This window comes from Nestor notabilis, unplaced genomic scaffold, assembly GCF_000696875.1.
Source record: "Nestor notabilis isolate BGI_N333 unplaced genomic scaffold, ASM69687v1 scaffold11626, whole genome shotgun sequence".
NCBI classification, from domain to species: Eukaryota; Metazoa; Chordata; class Aves; order Psittaciformes; family Psittacidae; genus Nestor; species Nestor notabilis.
This window is the reverse complement of record NW_009932416.1, coordinates 4939-26477: the sequence shown is the minus strand read 5'-3', so window position 1 is coordinate 26477 and position 21539 is coordinate 4939. Positions and strand designations below refer to the sequence as shown.

The following is a 21539-nucleotide window of genomic DNA, read 5'->3' as shown; positions in this document are numbered from 1 at the left end:
CAAAGCTAGGACATATTGATAGGGAAGAGGGAGTGCTGTGATAATTAAACTGACAAGTATATATTATAGCAGATTAACTGCAGTAAATTGTCCCTTGATGCAGGCATAGGGTGTTGTCTAATGTATGGGTAGTGGGGAGGCTGGCTGGTTTGCATGATTTTGAGATGCTGATTAGTGTGTGTGATTCATTTAAGTGCTGTTGCCTGACTTTGAGGGTTTTGAGGCAGTGTTTGTGGGTTGGCTTGTGTAATCCATTGTGCTATGTGGTTTTGCTATGCTGATATTCTTAATGATTATTGGTTTTCAGTTGAAAATGAGAGCTGGAGGAATGAGCGAATCATCAAAATGGAAGAAGCAGAAGAGATCACCAAGGCCTCCTCGCCATGTAACTAAGGTCTCTCCTGGGACAGAACAACCAGCAGCTAATTCTAGTAACACCCCAGGTAAGTTGAAATCTGTTTCCAGAGACCAGACACTATCTGTTCAGGAGCTTTTTTGGAATGTCTTTATTTAATTTCTCTTTAACATGTTTTGCTTTAGGGTTTTTGTTTTGGTTTTTTTTCTATTAGTTCTCAGTGACTATAGCAATAAAATATATCATAGATTTTCAGGTCCAGGAGAAGGAGTTTGAAGGAGATGGAATAAATATCTGATGGAGGAAAGCATGGTCCATTGGATAACTTGGCAGTATTTCTCTGCCATCAGTGTGCCTTACAGGGGTAGTTTGTACAAAAGGGAATGAGGACCTGGAGAGGTGGCTGAGGTTATGGGCAGCTGTGGTGGTGCAGAGGAGTTGGAGGTACCTGTACAGCAGGTACATGGAAGAGACTGAAAAACACTGGCAAGAGGAGAGCTAAGGGGAATGGAGCTGGGGAGAAGGTTTACTGCAACAAGAGGTTGCTGACTTAAATGACATATTCTTTCATGTGTTCCTGAAGGGTGTACCAAATGGTGTGGTAGTAATGAGGGAAGAGCAAAGTGTGACTAGGGAAAATACACAGGTAGAGCTGAGGGGTGCGAAGAAACGTGGGTATCAAGGGTGGGTGAATGAACACATCACTTACTACAGATGTAAAGACTGAAAGTGTGCACCCACAGTCCATGAAATTTGAGTAAGAGGCTACACTCATTAAGGGACGGGGAAATATGGGTGTGCTTATAACTGTTATGAGAAGAATAGAGGCCTTGCTATGGTAAGATGGCATGAAGAGTTAGGTAGGAAAAATAGTAGAGGGAACAGCAAAAGTACCTGAAAGGAGATTGCTTGCAGGAAACTAATGAGTATATGCATGAATCCTTTTTCATGTGCTTTGATTCAGCCTGCAGAAATGATACAGTATGTGACTAGCACTGTGAGCTCAAGAATATAACATTGGGGAGCTTCCTTATCCTGTTGTTGTATGGGAATAGACTAAATAGCTGTAACTGGTTTTTAACCCCTCCTGGATAAATGAGTCCCTCTAGCTGCCAAGTACTCTCTCTTGTGCACTCTACGTTTTGGTGGCTCAGACATAAATGTTAACAGTGAAAGGAAGCAGACAGAAAAATAGAAACAATAGCTGTGTGAAATATCTAGTTTGACACTTCCTCTGTCACAGGAAACTATTCAGCATAGTGTGAATGATCCCAGGTGTGTTTCTGCACAACAGCATGATTGGTTGAAAACTTAAGGAACTAATATCAAATGGCATGTAACTCAGAACATCCATCTGTATGAGAACTTATCTCTACATAAATCATTATATTTAAGTTTTAAAGTAGGTATTAAATTCCATTAAAGACCACTAGAACTCTTTTAACATTTTAGGGAGAAAATTGAACTGTGTTACAAAGGTCACTAACTCTGACCTTATAGTGCTAGATAATGTATTAATGGTGCTTTTTAGGCCAGAATCCTGACAAGTGAAGAAGAAGAGATTGCAAAATGGATCATGTATTCTGTTACATTTCTTAAAAATCAAGTAACATCCTGCTACTTATTTAAGACATTTTCAAAAATCAGCAATAAAACACCACTGAGTGAAACCGTACACATTTCACATGTAAATTCATAACATAACTCTGGTTTGTGCCTCTATGACTGTGCCCTGCAGTATATCTTCTCCTTTTTACTGTTTTAAGTCTTTTTAAGTTCTTCTCAGAAGCATGAGAGCTGCAGATCTCTGTGTTTCCTCGATAGGAAAACTTAGATTCCTGGAGCATTGTGTCATTTAGAAATAGTAAAAATCCTTCACTTCTCCATTTCAGACTCATTTGAATTCTATTGCAATTCCATTTGTTTAGGGAGAATTAAAGAAATAGGTCTTGCCTTCCAATCAATTTAAAATTCTCACTTTGAAGGAATGACTAATTCTCAGTGCAGGTCTTAAAAGTGTTTGTGCCATTGTATCAGAGAGTAAAGTTCACTTTTCAGACCATTTTCAGATTCCTTCTTAGTTATAGAAACTCTCTGTACCCTTTAATTATGTGATGAAGTAGTTTGCTGAGGTTATTGGATTCCAACTGTTGTGTTTTAATGTGAAAAACTACTCTATCTCATCTGTTCACCAGTGTAATTCAGCTTAGCAAAAGAGAGCTTAGTTTATCTGCATTCTCTACATTCGTGCAAAACCATCTGAGATTGTTTGTAGTGTGAAGTAGTGATCAAATTAATTCTTTGTTGCTGCATTCAATGTATGAAGTTTCAGCTGAGGGACAGAATAACACTGATCTTTTTGCTTCTGTTTCTCATCAGCAAGTGGAGTTACTTTCATAGATGCTCCTTCTCCCAGCACCTCTGGGAGCTCAGAAAATGTTTCATCTGCAGTCAGCCCTGCTACAGACAGTGGTTTGGAGTTGTCCTCACAGGCTACCTCCAAGGAAGATCTGACAGACTTGGACCAAGTAGCTTCTTTGGGCCTTAATGCAGGAATGGCTTCTAATGAGGCAAGATTCTAATGAGGCCAGAGTCACTGAAAATCAAAATCAGCCTGAACTCCAGGTATGTGGATATAACTTAAAGAGAAAAGTTCCAACTCCCAGAATAATTAGTTTTGGGTTTAGCACACTGTGTTTCTGTCTCTCTTTCTGGTCGTAGGGAATATGTTCTATTTCAAGGCTTAGGGTCAGAATAAATATTCTTCACTGTGAGTGATTTGTAAATTCATAAACATTCCTTCTTTGTTTTCTCTTGAGACCATCCCTTTTGGCTCAGAAATTGTAACTGTGCAGCTCAACATTGCATCTACGTAGCTAGTTGTATTCCTGCCACTACCATTAACCTTAATGAAAAGAGAAACTGTTAAGAGGGAAACAGAGGAAATCTGCACAACTCATTATTTTTAGTGAACAATTTTACTTGAGTTTGTAGAAATAGAGCTGTTGGTGTTTGTGTGAAATAGAACAAAACTGAACCAAGGTCTTTACCAGTAAGTTTTCTTTCACGTTGTCTCCACCTCCTCTGCAACAGTAATATTGTTGATTGTTAGACCTGAGGTAGCCTTTCAGAGCTGCAGGTATTTGGAAAGGTAAAAATGCTAAGAAGTTATAGATAGAAATAATGTGCTGAAATTATGTAGCTTTTAAAACAAACAAAAAGAGCCAAATTCTAACCTCAGGGGCAGCAAGAATTGATAGTTCATAGAAGTATCTTCAAAGTCCTTAGTCTTGCAACCTGGAGTATTGTAAAATAGATAAGAACTAGATGGACATGAAGGTCAGAGAGGGCTGTAGATTATCTGGAGGTGCTCTTTTCTCTTAGATTTTGCTTTCCTGGTCCTCTTCCATTAGTGACCTGTGTAGTTTTAATAGTGCCAAATGAACTGTGAACAAATAAGCCTTTCCTAGTGCCTGTTAACTCTAGTTTTGCTTCTTTCATTCTCAAATGACTGCTATCAATGAAGAATGAAAGCCTGAGAGAGGAGAAGATCCAGTCAGCTTCTGTTGAGTCTATCCCTGAGGTCCTAGAGGAGTGCACATATGTAGCAGAACAGTCTGACTCTGCCTCAGTTCATGACATGGACTATGTAAATCCCCGAGGAGTACGTTTCACTCAGTCTTCTCAAAAAGAAGGTGAGAAGTAGGCAATGTTGCTGAGTCCTTTCTCCTTTCCACTTCTCTGTTTCCCTATCTGCTAAGAGGGTGACAAGCTCCTGTTCTTCAGCAGGTCTGTAACAATTTCATTTGTAACACTTGTTAGGCACCTGCAAAAAGCAAAGTTTAGAGTGCTAATCTCTCTTCTTCCTTTAGGAGCGGCACTTGTCCCTTATGGGCTACCATGTATTAGAGAACTGTTCCGCTTTCTTATCTCACTCACCAACCCTCATGACCGCCACAACTCTGAGGTGATGATCCACATGGGGCTGCAGCTGCTAACTGTTGCCCTGGAGTCAGCACCCATTGCAAATTGCCAGTCTCTCTTGGGACTTGTGAAGGAGGAATTGTGCCGGCACCTATTTCAAGTGAGTCTGGCTTATACTACCATGTCATGTGGCACTGGAGACTCAGGAACTAATTTCCATCCAAGTGTAGTCGAATTTAGTATTCTGACATTTGGCAGGTCTCAGTCTTCAAATAAGCTCTCTGCTGCATTTCAGTGAGAGTTCTGAATTGTGCTAGTGAAACAAGCAATGCTGTTGCAAAGCCAGAGAGGTGTGTGTTTTTATTCTTCAGACCAGGGCCAAGAAGAATGAAGGTGATTTGAATTAACTGTTACTATGGGATAACATTGTGTTTTGTTATAACTGGTTTTGAGGTAGTTACAGGTGCAAGTTACCATCTTAGTCATAGGCAGAACCTTTGGAGTACCAAGCTATTAATTGCACAAGGGCCATCTCAGAGGCAGGTCTTCTCCCATGTTCCTTCTCCACTAAGACAATCTGTGGTTTTGGCAAAAAAATAGTTATACTAGGAAAGGTGTTACCACAAGCAGAAGGGAATTAAGTATACTCATCCTCATTACCAAAAAGTGAGACCAGGAGGTTGAAAAAGGATTGTTTTTTGAAATACCATTGTGTGGGAGTCAGTGTGGATCTGAAGGCTGTTGCAGGTGATGCCTGCAGTGCCAGAGTACTGCTGCTTATAGCACATAATGATTAGCCTTTGTAATTCTTAAAGGTATTTTTGTTTCTTGTTCAGCTACTGAGTGTTGAACGGCTCAATCTGTATGCAGCCTCCCTCAGGGTGTGCTTTCTTCTCTTTGAGAGCATGAGAGAGCATCTGAAATTCCAGCTGGAGGTGAGGTTTTTTGACTATTACAGGATGCCTAGCAATGGTTTATTTGGCTTCAGTTAAACGCATATAGCTAGACAGAAGGATACAGTCTAAATGTCAATTTACCTTTGTATAAATTATTCAGTGGGTTATGGGTATGCTGTGTAGGCTGATTCTTGTTGGATAATGAAATGTCTTTGAGACTGGTGTGCTGCACTACCTGCCTTTGTACCACTTCTTAGAACAGTAAATCCAGGTGCACTGAATGGTAGAACTGTATGAAAACTTTTTACAACCTCCTCCAGAATGAAACATCATTAAAGATGGAGTGTCGTGGGAAGATGAAGCTTAAGTCTATTTCTGTAGTCCTCAAAGCTGTTCACTCTCCTGCTTTCTTTTCTTCTTTCCTTAAACTGAGCTGCCCTGTGTTTCTGCCAGATGTATGTCAAGAAGCTGATGGAAATAATCACTGTGGAAAACCCAAAGATGCCCTATGAAATGAAGGAGATGGCTTTGGAAGCCATTGTTCAGCTGTGGAGAATCCCCAGTTTCGTGACCGAGCTCTACATTAACTATGACTGTGACTATTACTGCGCCAACCTCTTTGAGGAGCTCACCAAGCTGCTCTCCAAGGTGCTGAGCTGAAGCTGCCAGGCTAAAGGAAGGGAGCTGTGGGGTACTGAAGGGGAAGCCAGTAAGATGCAGAACTTAAGAAGGGGAGTGGTCAGAAGGTTCGGGGTGGGTAGTCTGTAGAGATGAAGACAACCATTTAACATTTAGAAGCAGAAGAGAGAAGATTAGGCATGGTGCTTTGATAATGTCAGAGCAGAGGAACCAGTAAGTATATACTAGAAAACTTTAAGTGAAAATTTACGTTGTTCTGTTGTATGCTTTAGGCTTCCCCAAGCAGCGTGGGAAACTTCCTTCCCCCGTTAAGGTGACAGAGGCACAAAAGTTGACTAATACTTATATTTTATTTCCCAGAATGCCTTCCCAGTTTCTGGACAGCTGTATACTGTCCACCTGTTGTCTCTGGAAGCATTGCTGACAGTTATAGATAGCACTGAGGCACATTGCCAGGCCAAAGTGCTGAGTAACATACATCAGCAAGAGAAGGAAGTTGTCAAATCCAGCCCAGAAACTATGAACAGCACCAAAGAAACAAGCAATAGTAAGACCCCTTTCCTTGATATTTTGATATTAAGCTTAGCCTTGTGCTAAACTTGCAGATCTCATTTTGGTAGCTGACATAGTAAGCTCCTTAAATATATCTTTTCAATCTTTATGTTGCATGTTTTGTAACTACACGCTGATGTTTATATCCTTCCTATTTGTATAATTTACAGATACTAAAATGTGCCCCTTGTGGAATTTTGTATAAAGGCCATGGCAAGATTGACAGTCACAACATAAAAAGGGCATGCCATGGAATTCATGTAGACAGAATACTGAGGATACTGAGGAATTGCAGTTACTGGGGGGAACTCCTTTGAATAAGCACATATTCAGTTTAGAGTGATCAGTTAATCAGTTAAAGTTTGCTTATGTGTGGGTTGATTTGTTGGTTTGTTTGGTTTTTTAACTTCTACAGATAATGAGAGAGTACTCAGTGAGGGTAAATCTTCCAGTGCAGTCTCAGAGCCAGCTGGAGCATGTCCTCCCACCAGTAGGTGTCTTATGGCTGACCAGATGAAGGAGGGCTGCATGGAATTGGAAGGAGGAAGTGAGGCAGGTAATAGTCTCTGTGGTACCCTGACATTCTGAGTGTGTATATGACATTTGCTAACTGGTCCTGCTGTATGACAGACCATTGTACCTAGTGTGTGCTCAAAATCAGAAAGGGTTATGTGGTGAATATTTGTTTATTATGTGAGTGTTAAATATGCCTGCTAACTGTTGTGTTTCTTCTGGGAGGGGGGGTTGGTCTGGTGTGTCACTTTGGGGCAAAAGTCTGTGAAATTCATAAAACCAGTGCTTAGTATTTTTTTACAGTCAGGAGGTCTCCAGGGCATCAATAATGTAGGCAGTCAGAATAGCCAGAAAATTAAATCTTGTGGGTGTGTGAAAATGTCCAGGACAAGAAGCTGCTCTGCAATTATGCTGAAGAAAATGCAGGTGGGAGGAATGTAGTAATTGAATAGCAGCACATTGCAGCAAGACTCCATGACTGAAAGTTATGATGGGATGCTATTGTGAGCTGAGTGCTACTCTGAAGATAGATTTGTCTGTAATGATGCTTTATCTTTCTAGCTGAGAAGAGTATCTTCAGGAAGCCTACTCGATTTTCTTGTATCCTTCCAAACCCTCAGGAACTTATGCAGATTAAGAACAAAAAGAAGGTATGATTTGGGATATAATACAAATGAATCTTTTGAGCGTTCTTCTTGTTTCCCATCCCATGTGAGCTTTGCATGACTGGTTGTATCTCAGAATTTTTGAGTTCTAGTCTCTGCTGTTAAGAATTAAGTAGTCACTGAAAATCCTGCTACACTGCAGAGACAGCAGTGATCATTATCTGTTCTGGGTTAGTCGTGCTAAAAGTCACAAGAGGCATTGGGGCAATTTTGTGGTGCAATTTGTAAGCTTGGTCCATCTAGTTTCTGGGTGGATGGATTTAGTTTGCATTACATAAATGGACATAAATGGGTACTTTCATTAAAAATGGCAGGTTCCCTACTCTTATCAAAGCTGTAAATGGAGAGCATACCAAGAGGCCCATAGTAGAAATTAACAGTCCAGCCTGCTATTCTGATTTGTTTATTATGGATGACTGAAAAGATTGTCTTGATTGTGACAAAGCCATTCTTTGTCTAGATGTCCATTTCTTTGAACCTCATTAATCCAAGTCGTAGTCTAAACTCAGGAATGCAAAATTCCTGAGTGGTTCCAGTCTAGGTCTAGTGTTGGCAAAGGTACTCCATGCTGATAGCTTTGTATTTATTTACTGTCTTGTGTACTGGCCTGCTTGTTCTTGTCTTCAAAGGAACCACTGAGTTTTGGCATTACCTGTGTTCTAAGAAATTAATATTGATTTAGTAAGTGTTTCATTTGTAACACTGCATTAAATCTAGCTTTTGTGGCAGCTTTACTGATGAACCTTGTATGAAAGTCTATTGTTGAGAAGGGAGCTTGCATAATGCTTCCACTGTTCTAACTGAAAACCTCTCATAATACTTCAGCTTTATTGTGCTGGAAAACAGGGTTAAAAGAAATCAAGAGCATTGTCATTGGCTGGGAGTTCCTTAAAAGAAGTTCCAGGTGGTCGTAGAAAAGAGGCAGTGCTTTACACTACAGCAGAACACAGAAAGATATTCATAAATCTTTTAGTTTACCCAGGCAGAAACCTTTCCTGACCCTAAATCTGTTAATGGTTTAATCCTGAGCATGTAAACATGGCACACAAAACATTCAGTTTAAGTAATATTGATGCTGATAAGGCACTAGCACTTCCTGCTTCCTTTAACCTCTGAAGTAATAAACATTACCACAGCTGGAAAGAGGAAAAAAGCTAAATAAAAACAGAAAATAAATTATTCATCAACTGAAGATTTTTCTTTGATATTTCCAAAGGCAAGGACCAGAAGATCAGAAGCATAGGTCTGACATGATTATAAATGCAGTGCAAACTGCCAGCAGTCTGGTCTCCTTTCAGGTGGTCTTGAGAAGTATAACCAGTCCATAGAATACTTGGGTTACAGAATTTACGGCTGAACAGCTGCTAGCAACATACAGTTCCTTCAGGCCTGTTATACCAGGCAGCATATGGTTATTATTTTGTTATGCCCTCACTGGGTCCTTGTGCACTCCATGCTATTTCAGTGTCTTGCTGCAATTGGAGGATGTTCCTGCAGGCAGGGGAAGCAGAGAACAGAGGGCTCGTGGGCTCTGAGGTATTGAGAAACCCAGGGGAGCTAGTAATCATGATGGTCACGAATTTAGTTCACTAGGTCATCGCTAGCAGTTTGATCGTGATAGGAGCTAACAGGGAACTGACATTTATTCTGGTGCCTTAGTAAAGTTCATATAGTTGTTTGTGCTTTTGATTTTTCTGAATGCCATCAGGAACATTCAGTTAACCCTTTCTTAGTCAGGTGGTTTATTACACTGTGGCTGTGGTACAGTCTAGTTTCCTAAAATAAGTATTAAGCAGGGCAGAGTAGTTGACTCCCCTTCAAAACCAAAAATCCATTTGTTCTTCCCAGCGTATAGGTAGCCTTATCATGCTGGAATACCAGATGTTCCTGGACCATGTCTCACTAGCAGAATGTTTTCTGGTTCTTAGTTTAAGCTTTTGCAGCACTTCTTCCTTGCACCTGCTGAATAAGTGCCAAGGATTCTTGCTTCATGTCTCCTGGCAATGAGATAGAGTATGAGAGCTTGGAGCCAAAGGGTGCAGAAGAGGGCATGGAGCAGTAATGCAGTTATAACTGGTAGAGTTGATCTTGCCGTGTGTCTGGGGTTCATCAGAGACTTTGCTCTGTTTACACAGTAGAGCAGGTGAGGTGTTTGGGGTAGCAGAGCTAATTGCTCAGTGAAACATCAAAGCTTTTCAAAGACAGCAGTGCATGCTTGCTCTGTCCAGTATTATTTGATAGTGAATCCTTGTGATGAATGCAGGTTTTCTGGCCTTGGTTAGCATTCTTGTCAGATTATGCAGTACAATAAACTTGATCATGCTAAGGTTGATCTATTTTCTTTAGCTCTTGGCTCAAATGCCAAGAACAATCTAAATTAAGAAATGCACTCTGAGTTTGTAATTACCATAATGTCTCCTTCAGCTCCTGATAACCGGAACAGAGCAGTTCAACCAAAAGCCAAAGAAAGGGATACAGTTTCTGCAGGAGAAGAACCTTCTTGCCACCCCCATCGACAACAATGAGGTGGCCAGGTGGCTACGGGAAAATCCTCGTCTGGACAAAAAGATGATTGGGGAATTTGTGAGTGACCGTAAGAACATAGACTTGCTGGAAAGCTTTGTTGGGTGAGTAATTTTCTGTATCCCTTTAATCAGAAAGGGGTGAAAGTCAAGAGTTCAGTGATAAAAGCACTAGAACATAGTGGAGACATAGGATTTGTATTGCTTAGTTGTCTGTGTACCATCATGCCTTAATCCTATGCATCTCTTGCATATGGTAATACCTTAGATATATATAGCATCATACTCGAGCTTCTTTCAGTAGGGCCAGTCTCTGCGAAGACTGGAGATATGATTACATATGTAATCACCTGTAGGATTGTTGATTCTCTTTTATTGTTTTTTGCCTGTTCATGGTACATTCTGTTCTATGATTCTATGATACTTCTTCTCTCCTTACCCTCCCCTCTTTACTGCCTGTTCTCTGTGAAATCTGGTATTCTGGTGCTGAAACTAACAGTGTTGTAGTCAGCAAATTTATTGCATTTCATTTCATTGCACTGCATTGCATTCTTCTTGCAGGACTTTCAGCTTCCAAGGTTTAAGGCTGGATGAAGCTTTACGACTTTATCTAGAGGCCTTCAGATTACCAGGAGAGGCACCTGTAATCCAGAGACTGTTAGAAGCCTTCACAGAACATTGGAGGGTGTGTACTTGGTGGGCAGAAAGCTCAAAACTGCATTCTTTCTTGTGCATCTTGCTTGCCGTAATGGACATGTCAGATTAAACTGCCTATATAAGCTTACTGTGCCTTGCAGGCAGCAGCTGTTGTTTTGTAGGAGATGGCAGTGGCACATAAACTTCCAGCTTTTTGGGAGCTGGAGCCAGAGCCTAAGGTTTTTGTTTGTCCCAGAGATGATTCAGTACTGTGGGTAGGAAAATGGCCGTCTTGGGACACTGATACCACTGTTTCTGTAGGACTAATTTATGCATGCATTTGCCTTTCAGAAATCAAATGGGTCCCCATTTGCTAATAGTGATGCCTGCTTTGCCCTGGCCTATGCAGTTATTATGCTGAACACCGACCAGCACAACCATAATGTCCGCAAGCAGAATGTCCCAATGACTCTGGAGGTGGGTGTTACCAGTGTTAGGCACCTATCTTCTCTGGTTTTGATAGCAAGGTAGTACCTGTTTTTATCTCAATGGCATTCTCCTTATTTTCCCTGGCATTTATCACTCATACACAATAAGCTGGTATGCAGCACCGAAGTTGAGTGCAGTTTGAGAGGGGAACTGTGGGCAAGGGGTAGTCTGAGGAAATACAAGCTTAGCAGACAACTTGACAAATTTGTCAAGAAAGAGGCTTGTGTGTGTGTGAGCAAACTGTACCTTAAAACATAGCAAGAATGAGAAGATTGTTGCACTGCTGTGGGCTCCTAGAGGGTTCAGGTCCTGTGAGTGTCAGTGCAGTCATATAGACCTGTCATTCTGATGTCTAGTCTCAGCTAAGAATGTGCTACATTGTGTCTCTGTTCTTTCCTTGTGAACAGAGACAAGGGTTGCTTTACACTACTGCCACTAAGAATAACATTTAGCCTTTGAACTTGGAGACTGCATGTCGAAGAACATAGGAAACTGGTCCCATGAAAAACAAGTGGAGTACTGATCTTAGCCAGCCAGTTAAAGCAGGAGATACTAGGAATTAACATTGGTGTAACTTTTTTCAGGAGTTTCGGAAGAACCTGAAAGGTGTAAATGGAGGCAAAGACTTTGAACAGGACATTTTGGAAGACATGTACCATGCCATCAAGTAAGAATCAACCTGTGGTCTCCTTGTATGCAAAAAGCAAACTGGAGTTGTTTGGTCTGGAGAGTATGGAAGGAGACTCGCTGGTCATGTGACTGTTTGCCTCAGACCAACTTCCAGCTCCATGTGGGGCTGTGTTAACAAGTCTGTCACAGTGATTGCACTGGATTTGTATCTTTGGATTCTTGCCATGGTATTTTAATCCACAGAGCTTAAGCTAAAGTTAAAAACCTTACTTCTGTCAACATGCAAAAGAATGGCTGAGCAAGACCAGCACATGTGAAATGCTGTATCTAAGAAGGGTCTGTTCTCCAGACCAAGCCTTTAGACTTCTTTAGAACTTTTTATGTAGTGCTAGAGAGAGTGTCTCACGCCCAGGAGAGCACTGGTGCCCTAACATAACGTCTCAGTTTCACATGTTCTGCTTTTGAGCTTTTCGTAGGAGACTGCTCTTTCCACCTATCTTTTCTGCCATCCCTTGAAGCTTTTGGCACACTGACAAGTATTTGAGGAGAATTCCTGGTGGCTGAGGCCCTTTTGTGCACAAACTAGCTCTGGGTGGGGAGTTTAATAATAATTCAGAAATCTGGCTTATCAGTAAATCCAAGCCCAGCCAATTTGAAGCTGACAGGATAACATCTCTGAGGAGACAGGATGTGACTCTGACTCTCAGCTTTTTTCAACCTGCAGTGGCAGGCAGTGGCTAGGGCTCGAAGCAGGAAAGTGTGATGAGGCTGACCCTCCCTTTTGAGCCTTCTCCGGGAAAGTGGGGGTGCTGTCTGTGCTGAATGTCTAGAAATTCTTCAAGAGGTAGCTCTAGCTTTCAAGTAGAGCTCTAGTTTTGATTGGCCTCTCTCCCTGGAGGGTGTTATTAATGTTTTGAGTAGTACCCGAGAATATTCTCCTATCTTTTCATTATCTAGTGCCTCTATTCCAGTCGATTCCACTTTATCCTCCCTTCACCAGATACTTCAGCTTTTTCAGTATGTTCTATGGCTAAACCAGTTGGTATATCATTTCAGTACTGCTCCATCTCAGTGTTGCCTCAGTGTCATCATTGACATTGAGGAGCTTTTGTTTTCTCTTTATCATTTGGTATGGGGGGGGCTGGGAATCAGGCTGTAATCTGTGCAAAGTAGTGTATGATCTCTTCAGGATCTCAGCATTTCTCTTTTGAACACAATTTAATTTCCTGGGACTTTCTAACTAAACCACTCGCTTGCTTCTGTTGATATTAATCAAATATGGGTTCTTAGAAAAAAAAATCTGCTATTGACTGCAAACATATTTTCCTATATAATCTCAGTAAGGATTGCTCTTGTCAAAATATGCAGGCCCCTGAAACTGAGAAGAGCTTATTTCTTATGCATAAATCAAGAGGGGTTTATGGTTGTTGTTAGCACATGAAAATTACTTTTTTTTTTAATTGTTGCAGAAAGACCTCTACTTTTCAGATTGGCTGCAACCTACTATTCTTAATACATCCGAGACTTCTGTTTGATTATGTGGTCATTTGCAGAGGGTTCTCTTTTGTACAATGTTACCCAAGTCTAGGGATTATGTATTTAGGCTTGATATATATTAACCTGGGATTGAAAGTACTATTTGGCATTAATCACACTTGTTTTATTATTGTATAGCTTTAGTCCAGTTAGAGTAAGGAGCTGTGGTACCCTGGTTATGAATCACCCATCATACATTTCTTGTTTTATCTTTAATTTTGTACGACTTGGCTTTCTTCCACTTGATTTTGACATAATAGGAATCTTTGCATTATTCTTATACTGCAACATGCCTAATGTTGACTGCAGTGGTCTAATGATTTTTTTTATCTGGGAGTAATGAGATATGCAGAGCACTCTAATGGGATGAGAGTTGGGATGGGGGGTGAAGCTGTGCCAGTGGGGGAGGCTGTAAGCTCTGCCAGTGTGCTGTCCAAAATTTCCCATCATTTAACTACAGTATGTGTTGCACTTTGCACTTGCAGTGTAAGGTAGCTGTTTCTTCAATACTGTCCTTACATGGTTGCTGCTGGGTGCTGCTGAAAGCCACCAGACTTTATATCCAAGATAGCAGAGAGGGGCAGGGGAAGCAGGCAGGCCTAGAAAAATAGAATGTTTCAGGAGCTGGCAAAATCACTCCAGAGTAGGTATTGCCTAGCTTTGGGACGATGTAATGAAAGGCACTGTGTAAATGTTATGTTTGGCGCAGAATGAAAAATTCAACCTTTCTGCCTTCCTCCCTTGTAGAAACGATGAGATAGTGATGCCAGAAGAACAGACGGGCCTGGTAAAGGAAAACTATATTTGGAATGTCCTGCTACATCGTGGTGCCACTGATGAGGGAATATTTCTCCATGTGCCTCCTGGAAGCTATGACCATGATCTCTTCACCATGACGTGGGGGCCAACCATTGCAGCACTTTCTTATGTTTTTGACAAGAGTTTAGAAGAAACAATCATCCAGAAGGCTATCTCTGGTTTCAGGTAACTCTTGCAATCATAAAGGTGCAGAGGAGTTAAAGTGTGGCCATTGTCTCCTGTTTACCTGCTAGAGACATCACAGTGAATATCAACTGTTATTTTTCTTAGTACTCGAAGAACATTTTATTATGACCTATGGTCCTCTAGTTTTTGTTCTGTCATTTGTATTGATTCATCCCATCTTCGTCTTTCTTGGTTGCTGCTCACTGTTTGGCTTGACTGCTGTATTGTAATATATCAAAGTGCCTGAGGTATGTAGTTTTAAACTCCAGCCTGGTTACATTTAAAAGATCTGCTGACATAGCTGTGCTGCTTAGAAGTGAGGAGAAAGTCACTTTTAACTTGCACAGTGATGCTGGCAAAATCCCTGTATATGAACAAAACCTCTTGTGTATGAGGCCATAGCAAAATTTGTGATCTTTGGAGACTGTATTAGAACAATCTTCACTCATGCTTAAATCCAGAACAGATGACGTCTTAAGCATAGTTTTAAAGCTCTGTTAATATACTGCTGTAAGCATAACCTCTTGGAAACTAGACCTTCAACACTACTGCCAATCTCAGCAACTCTCTCTTATGTCAAGACAGGAGATCAGCTATTCTAGCTCAGGTCTGAGTGGTCTGTGTTTAGATTCACTTCTTGAAAGTGACAAATATCAGGATCTATGTATGAGGATAGAGATTATTTGAGGGATAACATTATGTATATATATAAATTATATATAACTTCTATACATCAGTATTGATTACGAGTAAGTGGAGAGGAAGGTCTAAAATGTCGACAGAGAGGCTCTCTGATTTGCTGTCCTGTAGACAGGCTTGTCTGTGTTGACTTACTATGTTATTTTCTGTCATCTTTCCCCAGAAAATGTGCAATGATTTCTGCTCACTATGGCCTTAGTGATGTGTTTGACAATCTCATAATTTCTCTCTGCAAGTTTACAGCCCTCAGCAGTGAGGTAAGTTTGCAAGAAGGGGAAAGAAGCATGGCTTTTAGTCTGTCTGTGCTCTCTTCCTTTGTTAAGCAGTAAAATTTGCTTATTTTGGTTATCACAATATCTGTAGGTACCTAGCAGTCCCTGCCCAGAGTTTTCTGGAGGAGGCAATGAAAAGTGAAGTAGGACTTCCATAGCACAAATATGCAAATTTGTCCTCACAAGTGGCGGTTCATGCAGAGCAGAATGCTGTGATGTAGAAATGTTCAGTCCAAGTGTTCCCTATGATCAAGACAGTGATCATCCATGATCCCAAGCAAGTTTATGCATTTCAGCCATTGAGTATTTAGTTACAGGGATTATGCGGTGCCAAGAGGACTGTTTTGTGAGGTGTTCTTCCAAAGTGTAGAGCCTGTGCATCCACACAGCATAAGAGTATTAGAAAAACAAATAACTGACTTGTTGTTTGGTGCGTGGAATCTGGTAATAAGGTGGGATGTTAGCCCCACTTTCAGAAAGCCCTATTCCATGGAATGTACTGTGAGAATAAATTCAAGGTATTCAAGGTTGATGTAAGCTTTTTTTGCCCAGATCTGTTGGTGTGTTACAGCATTCGCCTGTTTTTCCCCAAGTTATTTGATAGTGTGTGGCAGACTGTGCTTTTGTGCTAAGGAGAAGGCAACAGCAACATCTTTAGAGGGTCAGTGCTTGCATAGAATCTCACAGCATTGCTCTCAGAACCAGTGCAAGACCCCCAGGGTGCAGAATAGAATTGCCATACATAGAAAAAGGGGAAATAAAATCATTCAAGACTGAAAGCATGGGAGTAAAAAGGCTAAGACAGGTGATTTATTTATTTGTTTGTTTGTTTGTTTATTTTTAGCCCTTGAAGGGATAGCAGAAAATGAACAGTCCTGCAAATTAATCCAGTTAATGGAATTAGGCTGCAGGGAGATGGAATAGCTTGGACTGTGTGTTTTGTGTATTCTGGCATTGGTAGGAGTGAAAAAGTACCAGGTTGACTATTAAAAGACAAAGAAATCCCAAGCAGTGCTGTTGCTTTAGATTCCCTCATCGTCCACTGCTCACAGCAGTAAAGATGAAATGCTTGGTCCTCTCCAGGCATACCAGACTTCGAGAGTTCCAATAGATAAAAAAGCGGAGGAATGTCCACCACAAAATAACTGTTTGACACAGATTTACACAGTAGAAGCAAGTAGACTAAGCCCTCAGAGGCACCAGCTATTGCCAGCTGCATCCCATCTAGTTGTGAAAATGGAATCTGGAGCAGTCCGAGGTCTGCGTAAATTTAAGCAGGCATGTCTTTTGGTGATGACATAGAATCAAGGACTTCTGGATTTGAAGAAAGCTGCGAGTTCTTATCTTTGGCCAGATTCCAAGTACACCAATTACTTTCTGCTGTCCTAAATTCCTGAAAGGCTTGGAGACAGTAGTGGAATAGGACAACTGAACAAATATTTGAGAGACAGTCTGGTGGAAGGAGAGGAGGAGGGGCTGTCTTCAGGGGCTGAGGAGGCAAAACAAAGAGCAACTGTTAGAAAGCAAGGGAAGAACATCAAAGTGTCACTTTAGCTGCTTGTCACTTTCCAAGTCAGATCATCCTGGTGATCAGGCATCTTCTCCAAGCACTGCAATCAATATGCATGGCGACTTTGGTTGAAAGAAGAGGAATGGAAAGGAACATGGAGGGGGATCAAGTGATGTAAGAAGAGACTTCTTGATTAACAGTTAAGACTCATACTGATTCAGTGTATAAGTAGTAGCAAAACCCATGTGTGTTTTAATTCTGTGGTTGTGGCTTGTTGCCATAGTGCAAAACCATGCATATTGCTGTTTGCACTCTGAGACTTCAGTGATGTCAGTATTAATGTGGTTTCCCCATAGCAACAATGGAAAAAACAAATTGATTGTTACATTTCTGCCAGAGTTCCAGATAGGTGCTTCTGAGGGAGTTCACCTCTGTATCAAAGACCCATTTTGATAATAGCTTTTCCAGCACTCTGACCGAAGCAAGACCTATTTTTTCTGAACTTCCAGTCTGAGATTGGAAGATCCGTGTTTTCAATCCATCCTATCTCCTGTCTTCTCTCTCCTTTCTTGATGAAGGAATAAGTATGGGGTTTGTCCACAGAAGCAAGAGAATGGCAAAGCCCATCTCCTGTCAAAAGGAACATTAAGTAACTGCTGAAACATGGAGCATGTCAGTGTCTGATACTAGCTCACATGACTGCTGAGTTTTTTCTTCTTTTGGCAGCATGTATTTGGTTTGTTTTGATGACTTAGCACACTTTTTTTAGTTTAAACAGTTGTGAGTGCATTGAACAGATTATGAGGAATTGTGATCCAGCAATTATTGGCAGAGACTCTATGTCAGGGTTCCTCACTCATACTTCGAATATTGCTGTTAAGTAGTTGTAGGAGTAGCTTTGCAAGTCAGTAATGCTTTTGGCCATAGTTTCCTTCCATAGCAGCAGAGCATAATAATCGCTGTTTCCAGAGGAGCTTTTTTTGAGGAAAGATTTGATCCAGGAATGAGTTCCCATGGCAGAATAAACTAGAGTTAGTGAGTTTTCAGCAAGTGCTTCCAAAATATTCTGTATTGTCGTTCTTGGAGAGCTTATGTCTAGGTGGTTCAGCAATTCATCTTGTATCGGGTAAGCTGTTTTGTCCTTGGTTCTGTGCAAAGTGAATATGAGCCGAGGAGTTATCCAAGCATCGTACACAGAATTGTTGTCTTTTCCATACCCAGTTCTGAACAGTCTGCCCTAATTTGTGTTGAAAAGAAAACATCTCTTGCTGACTGATTGCCACCCCCTCTTCTTTCCTGCAGTCTATTGAGAACCTGCCCACTGTTTTTGGAAGTAATCCCAAGGCCCATATTGCAGCAAAGACTGTGTTTCACTTGGCCCATCGCCATGGTGACATTCTGCGGGAGGGCTGGAAAAACATCATGGAGGCCATGTTACAGCTTTTCCGAGCAGAGCTGCTGCCTAAGGCCATGGTGGAGGTAATAATAGCCAGCCTGTGGGTAACTGAAAAGTAGGGGAGTGGGAAGATGGCTTTTCATAGCACCAGTTCAAAGAGGAGGAGAGCTCTCTTGCAAAGGCCTGGCATTGGTAAAGTTTGTACAGAGCTAGGAGGCCTGCAAAGGGTGTAGTGTTCAAAAAAGGCTCCAGCCTCTTTCATTAGGGTTTAATTTTTTTCTCATTTTACTTTCTGTTGTATTTAAGAAATTCCAGCATTCATTTTACTTTAACAGATTTTGAAGATTGTACAGAAGGAGGACATGCTTACAGGCATGAAGTGTTAGAGCACAGTATTGGTATTGCTAAGATAAGGGTGACACTTCACTGAAGGGGTGAGGGGGTAAAGAGGTGGGGTTGACTACCTTCATATGGGTGGTTGTGCATAGTGTTTCATCGCTAAGTGAAACATTAGAGGCTTGAGAGGCAAGGCTTCAAAGAAGTAGACAATTGATGATATACCTGTTCTGGTCCATCTTCAAGGTCGAAGACTTTGTGGATCCTAATGGCAAAATCTATCTGCAACGTGAGGAGACACCATCTAACCGGTGAGTGATGTAGATGGCCTAGGCAGTCCTTTTTGTACCAAAGCTGGAGAATATGAATTCTTAGTTTTCACTGGTGCTGCTGTCTTCTGATTTGCAGTGGTGAATCTACAGTGCTGAGTTTTGTTAGTTGGCTCACCCTCAGCGGGACAGAGCAATCTGGTATGAGAGGGCCATCTACAGAGACGCAGGAGGCAAAACGAGCAGCTGTGGAATGCATAAAGGTAACATACAGGCTGAGAAAGAACTTGCTTTTGTTCGTGGTGACAGTACTGTGTGGCTAACAGGCCACAGAAACATAAATATACATGCTTCTAGGCAGTTGCAGGTTCCAGAGGATTTGGGAATTGTAAAAAACTACAGAGAAGCATATCTCCACTGACAGCTTGCACACTGCTATGCACAAATGTAGTAATAAATGAAACCAGGAACGATTCCCCACAGGAGGCTGGGATCTGCAGTCCTACATTTGAAGACAAATTTAAAAATTCTCAGATGACTATTTTTTTCCAAGACAGTGTTAAGGCATATGGAGCCAGCAAAATCTGAACCTGGACTTTGAGTAGTGGATGGGTAGAGGAGTTATCTGTTAAAATCTGTCTGGCATAGATCAGGTCTGTTGAAGGTATTGATGTTAAAGGAGTGAACTGGCTGGCAGGAGTTTTCCTCCAGGTAATTGTGTTAAAGACACTATCTGTATCTTCCCTGGGAACAAGCTGTTTCTGTTTGTATGCCTTCCCCATCCTGCGGATGCACAGTCCTCTTTTCTGTCTTTTGCAGCAATGTGATCCTGAGAAGTTGATCACAGAAAGCAAATTCCTCCAACTTGAATCCCTCCAGGAGCTCATGAAGGTGAGAGAGAGATTGGACTGGTGATGGAACAAGTATGCTATGCATGATAATGGATATATGCTGTGTACTCACCTAGCTCCTCTGTGCCCGAAGGAAGTCTTGGACCTACCTGGGACATGAAACCAGTCATTAGTTCAGCTGTTACATGTAACGTCTGTGCCGGCAGCCACAGTTGCTTTAGTAGGAGAGGAAGACATTAAATTGTGGAATGTATTCTAAAAGCCTTGAGGAAGTCATGTTAAGTGTTTGAAAATACGTGTAGCTCTGTGTAGGAGCTTAAGGTTATGCTTTTTCGTCTTTTCTGATGTGCTCTGTCCTAATGAGAACATTTTAAAAGGCCATTTTAGAGGCAAGAGCTGTACAGAAATATTTACCTGTGTGCCCCTAGGTAGTGTGGTACCTGGCTGCTGTGGCAAGTGTAATAAGGCTGGACTCACTAGCCTTTGGGCTAGAAGCTTATCTCCCTGGGGCAGGGTAGTTAGTTACCTGGGTTTGGTAGTGACTTCAGGGTAGTGTGGAGTGTGAGACTGCTCGAGGGTATGGAACCCCAGACTGCTGTTCACCATTTCCAAAAGCAAATAGTGCAATGCAGCTGTTGCAAGGATGCTGTGTGGGCTGGCAGTGTGTGTTGCCTAATTTTATGGCTCCTTAAAGTGCAAATGCCTTTCCCTTCAGGCTACTGTAATTGCAATTCACTGGCTTCATCAACAGGGTTCATGACACTGTTGAGACTTGTGCTAAAACAAAGGAAAGGTTTATTTATCAAGGGTTGCTGCAAGGGTTCTGAAGAATAGGTATTGATTTTCAAAATAAAGATAAGTGGGTAAACTCCGAAGAACAAAACTTAAAACAGCTGAAGTGGAACTTGGTGATTGTATCACACAGACCACTGTGTTGCTGGCACACGTGAAGAAATGGTGACTTAGTTTTTGAGTGTCGCCTCAGTTCTGGAGGAACATTTTGCTCTTACCCCTATTATGTCAGAAATTCTCACTTTATATGCACGCTTGAGAGGAATAGTTCCAGTACTTGCAGTTATTCCTAGGTATGTCTGCCTTTTCTGTGCCTCATATTCTTAGCAAGAAGCTGTTGGCTTTCACAATTCCTCTCCATCTGAGAGACTTCATCAGAGTTTAACATTTTTTAAGTTCATCTTGCATAATAAAAAAATAATAATTTTCTATATATTTAGCTTGAGCTCTGTCCAATGCATTTTTGATCGACTGTGCATGACCTTACCAGATAGTGAAGTGCAGCTAAGCCCAGACTCAAACCATTCTGTTGGTCCTCACTTCTTGGTCCCCCAGTTTTGGGGGCTTATGATTCACAACCATTTCCTGCTTTTTCTAGGCTCTAATCTCTGTGACTCCTGATGAGGAGACATATGATGAAGAAGATGCTGCCTTCTGCTTGGAGATGCTTCTGAGGATAGTGCTAGAGAATAGGTATGACCTTGAAATACATGCAGATTCACTGTAAATGTCCCTGCTTTGCTGCAGCTGCTGCCTGGGTCCAGGGAATGAGTTCCTTATGTGCTTGATTTGCCAGCTGAAGCAGCATGTGGCTGTAATTTCAGGGTTTAGCAATTCCACTCTACCATGTGCAAACAGAGGGGCTATTCGCCCATGAATTATTGCTTGATATCCTGAGATTTGGAGAATATAAACTAAACTCTGGAGGGAGAATTCTCCCACCTGATTGCTTTGCAAGTAAAGAACTAAATAAGAAATTTGATGGCTTTGTTGTTTCTATGTGTCTGTTCTTATATCTCGCAGCTGGAGTTCTTTGTTGAAATGAAGAAATACTGGCTTTTCACGAGCACCTG

General features: G+C 41.4%; 1 protein-coding gene across 1 annotated transcript in view; it reads left to right on the top strand.

Annotated features, from left to right (window-relative positions):
• LOC104407186 (golgi-specific brefeldin A-resistance guanine nucleotide exchange factor 1-like) overlaps nucleotides 1–21539 on the top strand; it is a gene marked incomplete at its 3' end in the record, with an annotated part of 98967 nt that overhangs the window by 72754 nt on the left and 4674 nt on the right. The window contains 21 exon segments of the mRNA XM_010016387.1: nucleotides 308–443; nucleotides 2735–2928; nucleotides 2930–2980; nucleotides 3882–4050; nucleotides 4228–4439; nucleotides 5116–5214; nucleotides 5629–5823; nucleotides 6175–6361; nucleotides 6782–6922; nucleotides 7441–7529; nucleotides 9969–10171; nucleotides 10628–10751; nucleotides 11054–11179; nucleotides 11776–11858; nucleotides 14105–14341; nucleotides 15204–15297; nucleotides 18125–18301; nucleotides 18801–18865; nucleotides 18963–19086; nucleotides 19643–19714; nucleotides 21065–21159. Coding sequence (XP_010014689.1) covers nucleotides 308–443; nucleotides 2735–2928; nucleotides 2930–2980; nucleotides 3882–4050; nucleotides 4228–4439; nucleotides 5116–5214; nucleotides 5629–5823; nucleotides 6175–6361; nucleotides 6782–6922; nucleotides 7441–7529; nucleotides 9969–10171; nucleotides 10628–10751; nucleotides 11054–11179; nucleotides 11776–11858; nucleotides 14105–14341; nucleotides 15204–15297; nucleotides 18125–18301; nucleotides 18801–18865; nucleotides 18963–19086; nucleotides 19643–19714; nucleotides 21065–21159 — 2873 coding nt within the window.